Below are 8,568 nucleotides of genomic sequence, written 5' to 3'. Positions count from 1 at the left end.
ATAACACAGCACACAATCCCAACACCCAAACAATGGCTAGAGGGAGCTCAAAGACTAACCACCTGATGGTGGTGGCTCCTGCTTCTACCCCCTCTTGTGTCATAGGGTCAAAACTTAAGAGGCTAAGCAATAGGACAGATGCTGACAAGCCGTATTCCTGCCCCACATGTGGGAAGAGCTTTGCTGAGGCAAGGTATGTGAAGCAGCACCAGACTGTTCACACCAAGGAGAGGCCCTTCAAATGCAAACTATGTTCCAAGAGCTTCTCCTTCCTGAGTTACCTCATCAGACATAGGTGTGCCCACTAAAGAATTGCTACGAGAAACCGTAGCAATTCTTTAGCTGAAATATTATAGTTATCATGTGAAGTGTCCTGGGCTAAGAGTTTTTATTACTAGGTGCCTCAGTTGAGCATCTGGGTATGCTAACATTCTTACATAATACAGATTTGTTGTTTGGTGTGCTGGCATAGCCGAAACACTATCCTTGAAGTCTAACACTATATGAAAACAGTGCATTCGGGAAAGTATTCAGACCCTTTACTCAGTACTTTATTGAACCACCTTTGGCAGTGATTACAGCCTCGAGTCTTTTTGGGTAAGACGCTACAAGCTTGGCACACCTGGTTTTAGGGAGTTTCTCCCATTCTTCTCTGCAGATCCTCTCAAGCGCTGTCAGGGCGTCATTGCACAGCTTCTGGGACTGAGACTGAGTAGCAGGCAGTTTACTCTGGGCATCTTATTCAAGCTACTCAATACTGCCCCTTGCCATAAGACGCTAAAGGCACAGTCAACATAGTGTATGTAAACTTCAGACCCACTGGACTTGTGATACAGTGAATTATAAGTGAAATAATCTGTCTGTAAACAATTGTTGGGGAAATGACTTGTCATGCACAAAGTAGATGTCCTAAACGACTTGCCAAAACTCTAGTTTGTTAACAAGAAATTTGTGGAGTGGTTGAAAAATGAGTTTTAATGACTCCAACCTAAGTGTATGTAAACTTCCGACTTCAACTGTATATCATTCACAAGTGATAGGCTAATATTGTCACTCATCAGTCTATTCTTGATATAATATTGTCTTTACATATACTAAATAAAATATGTGTAAAATTTGTTTTGATTTAGAATGGACCATTATCATGCACCTGTATCAAAACAGGGGCAGCGGAAAAAATACATGTCATCTATGCACTTAAATAGCGAATGGAGGACGTTTTTCCCCGTGGTTTATTTTCATGCCAGCCACATAAGCTATACTCCTGTTGTAAATATTAGCAATGTGCCTAATATTAGGAAAGTTAAGAAATAAATATAGTAGGCCTAGCCTATAGAAAGCTGATGGGATCCTCCTCTTTTTATGAGGCCATCACTGTTTTCTCACAGTCTGCTTTAAACATGTAGGTATTACAGACTGGGTCAGGGAGAGGTTGAAAATGTCAGTGAAGACGCTTGCCAGTTTGTCAGTGGATGCTCTGAGTACGCGTCTGGTAATCCATCTGGCCCTGCGGCCTTGGGAATTTTGTGAATTTTCTTGTTTGCTTATGGCTCTATACAGCTCGTTGAGTGCGGTCTTAGTCCCATCTGTTTGTGGTGGTAAATAGACAGCTACAAAAAATATAGATAAACTCTCTTGGTAAATAGTATGGTCTACAGCTTATCATGAGATATTCTAATTTAGGCAAGCAGAACCTCGAGACCTTAATTTTAGAGATTGCACCAGCTGTTGTTAACAAAGAGACATACACCTCCCCCTTGAGCTTACCGGATGCTGCCGTTCTGTCCTACTGCTGCATGGAAAAACCAGCCAGATGTATATTATCCATGTTCTTCTTTAGCCAAGACTCAGAGAACCATGGGTTATTACAGTTCTTCAGGTGCCGTTGATAGGATAGTCTCGAACGGAGCTTGCCCAGTTTGTTTTCCAGTGATTGTACGTTCGCCAATAGAGCGGAGGGTAGTGGTGGTTTATGTACTCGCTGACGTAGTATGTCAGGGTGCCCGCATGTTGGCCACTCTTGCACAGTCTATTTATTTTCCGAGTCTCCGGGATTAGGGCCTGGCCTGGGGTGAGCAGTATGTTCGGCTCCTCTGACTCGTGGAAGTAGAAATATTCATCCAAATCGAGGTTAGTGATCGCTGTTCTGATATCCAGAAGCTCTTTTCGGTCACAAGAATTAGAATTATGGGGAATAGCACATCGCGATAAGGCATTGCCAGTTTTGGAATATAGAATGCTTCAGACAACCATCAAATGTTGGTAAAATGTAAAATGTTTAATATAATTTTCACCTAATACAATTACTTTGCCTAAACTTAATTCTTGCCTAATATTTTGGCATGCATAACTTTTTTTAACCAATTCTGATGGTTGTTAAAAGCGGAACTATATTAATAGCCTATTACCGTTATATCAATACACACTCGTCACTACCGTTTAACAACTCTAAATCGCTTTGGCACAGTAGGCATCAACTCACTTGCCGATAATGTTGCATAAAACGTTTGAATAGTCTATAATTTCCATCAAACATAATCAAAGTTAACGTAGGCCTTATCATGTGAAAATTCTAGACCTTTCCAACGTTTTGTGCAACATCATCTAGATGCTTTCAATCTCCAAACCTAAAGGCATACCCAATTTAAGTATATTTTTTAAAGCTAGACTGAATGTCTATCAAGATGAAGATGAAATAACAATGTAGGTTATTGAAATAATCAAAAGAAAATTGGGATTATTTATTAGCCTAGGGCTTAAAACAATTTCGGTTTATCATGTGAAATCATTGTCAAAAGCGCAAGAGATACTGTTGCAGGTAGGTCTAGATTATTTCTGGATTGATCATATAGAAATATCAACACATTCTTTCAACAACTCCAAAGTAATTACATATGGTGCAGGAACCACTGACTCGCTGCCCTTTTCTATTATCTAGACACTTGCTGGTAACTCAACTAGTTAGAACAGCTCATGAGTTCTCCTAAATATCTGTAGACTAGGTAGGACTCTTATGACTAAAGATTCTTCAAGCATAGCTTTTATTTTTACCCATAAGAGTAGGAGAACTTTTACTCTGAGACACTTTGTGGATGCGGGCCCTGGTCTTGATTAATTTTGTCTTAAGTGTGGGACCATGTTTTCATTTATTAAACCATTAAAGAGTATCAAGTATTAAACTCAACTAACATGTTTGTATAGTGCTCATAGCAAACTCTCATTGCCCAACCAGAAGATGCTTCATGGCAGGGTGCTCGTATCAGATTTCTTGATCCAACATCCTCTCACTCTGTATCTCTTACAGCCAGTAGACATGGAGGATGGGAAGCCTGATCTGCTGCTAGTCAAAGAGGAGACAGTAGAAGACGTACCAGAGAGCATTGACCTGCTGAGTGGACTAAAGATGGGGGAGCAAGGTAAGAAATAAATACATATAGCCTACATACAGTAATATATCTTCAATGGGAATAGTGATGTGCCTGGCTATTATTTTTTCAGAAAATTAAATCAATACAACAAAACACACAATGTATGAATTTGACCAGGTAATTGACGAAAAAAAATCCATATGTAGAGTTTTCTCTGCCATGTTTTAAAAAAAGTATATTTTGTAACCTCTTCCTTCAGGTGGTTGGCTGGAGGTTAAAAGAGGAGACTGGGTGGCCATCTTGGATTCCCAGACCGGAGCAGCCAAGGGTCGAAGGGGACGACATCACCGAGCTGTCCAGGGCCAGAGGCGACATAGTGGAGATCATTGGATGGGACAGAGTCCCTAATGTCGAACTGGGGAACAACACTGTTAACCACAACCCAAAACAGACAGTTGAACGCAAAACAACAGCCAAACTTAATTTCCATGACAACAGACTGGCTGGGACCAGGGTGAGGCGTAGATTTGGTCTACGAGGACGAGGTGGTGTCTGTATGCGGCAGGAGAGAACAGACACAGACTCTGCTAGCGATGCTCCGTCCTGCTCCTATAGTTGTGATTCAGAGAGACTGATGGCGCCTCAGGTTAACCACCTAACAGATGCTGCCTTCAGCCTGCCTTCTATAGGATCTATCAACTGGAACATGGACCCTGCAACAACACAGACACTCCCTGGCCTTCATCCTCCTCACACTCCCCTAATGTTAAACCAGACCTCAGACAATGCCAGTGCCTCAACACTAAATGGCTACACAAGCCCATTGACAAATGACAGTAGTAGAGATGGAATCAGTAAAGGTGGTGGCGCCAAAGAGAAGCGATTCCCATGCTCGTTCTGTGGGAAAGCGTTCAGTTTCCCCCAACAGGTGGAGATCCACCAGTGGATGCACACAGGGGAGAAACCGTTCAGCTGCAACCTGTGCCGGGTCAGTTTCTCCCACTCATCCAGCCTGAAGAGGCACCAGAGGGTCCACACAGGGGAGAAACCGTTTGGCTGCCACCTGTGCCGGGTCAGTTTCTCCCACACGTCCAGCCTGAAGAGGCACCTGAAGGTCCACACGGGAGAGAGGCCGTTCGCCTGTACGCACTGCGAGAAGAGGTTCTCAGAGAGGAGCTACCTCAGGTTACACCAGCAGAAAATGCACACGGGCCATGTATAGTGACATATAATGTAGTATTAGTTTGTTTGTAGTTAATTATGTTGGTTTTGGATGTAGTGGGGAGCTGGATGGGGTGACATGAGGGAAGAATGAGTATGATAAGGCAGAGTAGATGATATTGTGATGGTTGGTGTGATAGTGTCTGTAAAAATGTTTCACTGATGAAGAGTGACAACCTTATCATGGTGTTTGATAATGAGGAAATGATAGTGCCTTAATTCATGTTTACTTGGCATAAAGTAATGCAGCTGTGTGTACTGTAATGTTGAACCTTTTCCAAAGTATTCTCAAATTCATTTTATCAAATAGAAGGGTACCAGATTTACAGAAAATGTCAACTGTTACCATAGTGATACAAGTTATTCTCCATGTCACTAGGGCTGTTGCGGTAATCCAGCATTCATGCGTCATGACCGCAATAAAATTCTATGTGACCAGTCATGGTAATCTCCTTTTAAGCGCTCTGGACATATGTTCGTAGTACCCAACTCGGTAACGATCATCAGGTCGCTAATGGCCTGGTACTCAGGGCTCTATTGCCCTTCTAGCCACTCTGACATCAATGCAAATGTAATCGAAAATCACATTAAACACTTATCATCAAAACAGTATGTGCTTTTAAAACTCACCTCACTGTGATTGATTGATCAATTTGAATAAATTAGTTCAACAACAGGTTGAATCTGAGTGGAAACATTTTTCATAAAAAACTGATAAGATATCTTTGGTACAAAATTGGCCTAGCCTAAATAAAACAAATTCAGAGTCTACATTATAGTGAATTTTTATTTGATTTTGTATAGCCTAGTAATAGTTTTATATTTTTCATAATTAATAGGCTGATATGTTACCTTTAGCTACAGAATATCTCACCACCATGCCTTTCCATCTCCTCCCCGCTTTCCTTCATGCCATTCTTCAGCGCACAGAGAGGGGAGAGGGGGGCTGTCAACAGTTTAATGAAATACAGCAGACAGTTTCGTTGTGAAAATATGTTACTATCGATGTTCCCTGACAGATTTCACTTGGTTTTCCAAATTAAGCACTGGGTAGCTGCAGGAACAGGATTGGAGTGCCCATGGCATGCAGAGTTTGGGCAGAATATCTATCACATGAAGTAGTTTCCCCGAAATGGGACCAAGCTGCGGGAAAGTGACCTCCATTCGCTATTCGATACGGATGATATGCATTTTCTTCTCTTGCCCCTGTTTCTGCAAATGTGATAAATGGGCCCTTCTAAATCAAAACTCATTTTACATATTAGTTCAAATTAAATTGAGAATAGTCTGTTGAAATAATAATCACTTGATGAGAGCTGGCGAGAACAGCATGTGCAGCCTGAGGCAAGGAACAGAGCACAAGCTTTTTTTTGCGACTTTCTCAAAATCGTCAATAGCCTATCGTCGCATCATGCAGCCCATACCTTTTGATTTCTAAGGCATTCTAAGGTTTGTATCATTCACAACTAAAGTTGCCAAATTACAGAAAAAATGGCATATAGGACCTGTTTCAAATGATGACTTTTATGCTCAACATAGACACTTCATATGCGCACTCCTCCGGAATGGGAAAAATATAATTTCTATTTTAAGTTAAATTATAATCTTCTTACTATAAAATCATATAATATAAAATAATGGCATGGGACTTATAAGCATATATTGTCTGCTAAATGAACAAGCCTACAGCATAGCCATAAAATGATTTTTATTTTTGACAGTATACAGTAGGGCAACTCATTCTATTCTGAAATACATTTTCTTCACATCATGTTTCTTTAGACTGGCCTAAAATAAATCATGGCTTTGTTGTGATGGCGTATATTCAATTGATTTATTCTGTATTTTTAAATGTAGATGTTCCCGAAGTTCATTAGCAGCTTGTATGCATGGAGGGCTGGAGATGCTCAATGTGTTTATGTTCATTACTGGTCAATTACCATGAGACCAGCAGGCTTTTGCATGACAACCAGCTGACAAAATGTCATGACCACCACAGCCCTACTCATTGTTTTGTGCAATAAAAAGTACTGTACTTTACATTGTGAGTGTATTACCATTTTGTTGAAATAAAATACAAAATTGACTCTGTGCTGACTGACTTGGTTATTTTTATATTATTGCAGGGACTGAGTTTCCTTTATTTCAGTCGAACCAAAACATACTTAATTCTCGAATTAACACATATGTAAATGTTTTAAATAATTAACTCCAATGGCTCCATATTGTTAGGTACTTGAGTCACAGTGTTAGAGAGAGGCTTGACTGTGGTTTAACATTTTATTATATGTCATGTTTCTGTGTCTACAGCAGAGTTTCTTATATGAACCTTTTTATATGCTCTTTTGTACAATTTGTGTTTAGTCTGTAGTCCATGAGGATCTGCTGATATCTGGTGTTGCTGGCAGGAGAGAGTGGACCTCTGAAACGGCTGGTCACAAACCCAGACCCAGCACCCTGGATCAGGAGCCATCGATCTTCCTTCCCGAGTCGGAACCAGGACCAACCCACGAGGAACAGAGATTCCACCACTACACAGAACACAACCAGTGGACAGGTGACCTGAACAACAGTCCTGGTGGTCATCAGAGAGACGGAGGCTCCAGTCAGGGATCCAGTCCGCAGCCCAGACCCTTCTCTTCACAGTCTCAGTGCAGGGATGGAGCAGGGCTTGGGGCTGATAGAGATAGACCCTCCTGTTCCTATGATACAAACACCACAGTATCCATGATGAACAGAGCAGGTCACCTTAGGCTTCAGCCTTCACTGAGAGTAGTGGGAGACCCCCCTGATGGTAGTCTATCAGGAAGTCTTTATTTTCCTTCAGAGTCTTGTCTAATGCCTGGTGAAGGGGTTCATAGAAGGTCTGGGCTTGGACCTGGGTCTAGCCTTCCTCAGCTACCTCATGGTTACCTCACCAATACAGACAGGGTCAGGATGGGTGGTCACCACAAGAGGTTCCTAGCCTATAACACAGCACACAATCCCAACACCCAAACAATGGCTAGAGGGAGCTCAAAGACTAACCACCTGATGGTGGTGGCTCCTGCTTCTACCCCCTCTTGTGTCATAGGGTCAAAACTTAAGAGGCTAAGCAATAGGACAGATGCTGACAAGCCGTATTCCTGCCCCACATGTGGGAAGAGCTTTGCTGAGGCAAGGTATGTGAAGCAGCACCAGACTGTTCACACCAAGGAGAGGCCCTTCAAATGCAAACTATGTTCCAAGAGCTTCTCCTTCCTGAGTTACCTCATCAGACATAGGTGTGCCCACTAAAGAATTGCTACGAGAAACCGTAGCAATTCTTTAGCTGAAATATTATAGTTATCATGTGAAGTGTCCTGGGCTAAGAGTTTTTATTACTAGGTGCCTCAGTTGAGCATCTGGGTATGCTAACATTCTTACATAATACAGATTTGTTGTTTGGTGTGCTGGCATAGCCGAAACACTATCCTTGAAGTCTAACACTATATGAAAACAGTGCATTCGGGAAAGTATTCAGACCCTTTACTCAGTACTTTATTGAACCACCTTTGGCAGTGATTACAGCCTCGAGTCTTTTTGGGTAAGACGCTACAAGCTTGGCACACCTGGTTTTGGGGAGTTTCTCCCATTCTTCTCTGCAGATCCTCTCAAGCGCTGTCAGGGCGTCATTGCACAGCTATTTTAAGATCTCTACAGAGATGTATGATCTGGTTTAATTCCGGGCTCTGGCTGGGCCACTCAAGGATATGCAGAGACTTGTCCCGAAGCCACTCCTGCGTTGTCTTGGCTGTGTGCTTAGGGTCATTGTCCTGTTGGAAGGTGAACCTTCACCCCAGTCTGAAGTTCTGAGCGCTCTGGAGCAGGTTTTCATCAAGAATCTTTTTGTACTTTGCTCTGTTCATCTTTCCCTCGACCGTGACTAGTCTCCCAGTCCCTGCCGCTGAAAAACTGTAGGGATGGTGCCAGGTTTCCTCCAGACGTGACGCTTGGCATT

General features: G+C 42.2%; 1 protein-coding gene across 1 annotated transcript; it reads left to right on the top strand.

The window, feature by feature from the left end:
• Nucleotides 1-3,708: 3,708 nt before the first annotated feature.
• Nucleotides 3,709-6,675, top strand: LOC129841207 (gastrula zinc finger protein XlCGF49.1-like). The gene has a single exon (XM_055909372.1). The coding sequence runs from the start codon at nt 3,925-3,927 to the stop codon at nt 4,588-4,590; it is 666 nt and encodes a 221-aa protein (XP_055765347.1). The 5' UTR covers nt 3,709-3,924; the 3' UTR covers nt 4,591-6,675.
• Nucleotides 6,676-8,568: the final 1,893 nt, after the last annotated feature.

This window comes from Salvelinus fontinalis, chromosome 42 (genome assembly GCF_029448725.1).
Source record: "Salvelinus fontinalis isolate EN_2023a chromosome 42, ASM2944872v1, whole genome shotgun sequence".
Lineage (NCBI taxonomy): Eukaryota > Metazoa > Chordata > Actinopteri > Salmoniformes > Salmonidae > Salvelinus > Salvelinus fontinalis.
This window is presented reverse-complemented; position numbering and strand designations above follow the sequence as displayed.

What these genes read in the sequence shown, in the direction of transcription:
- LOC129841207 (XM_055909372.1), top strand. Translation starts at nt 3,925, where the DNA reads ATGCGGCAGGAGAGAACAGACACAGACTCTGCTAGCGATGCTCCGTCC.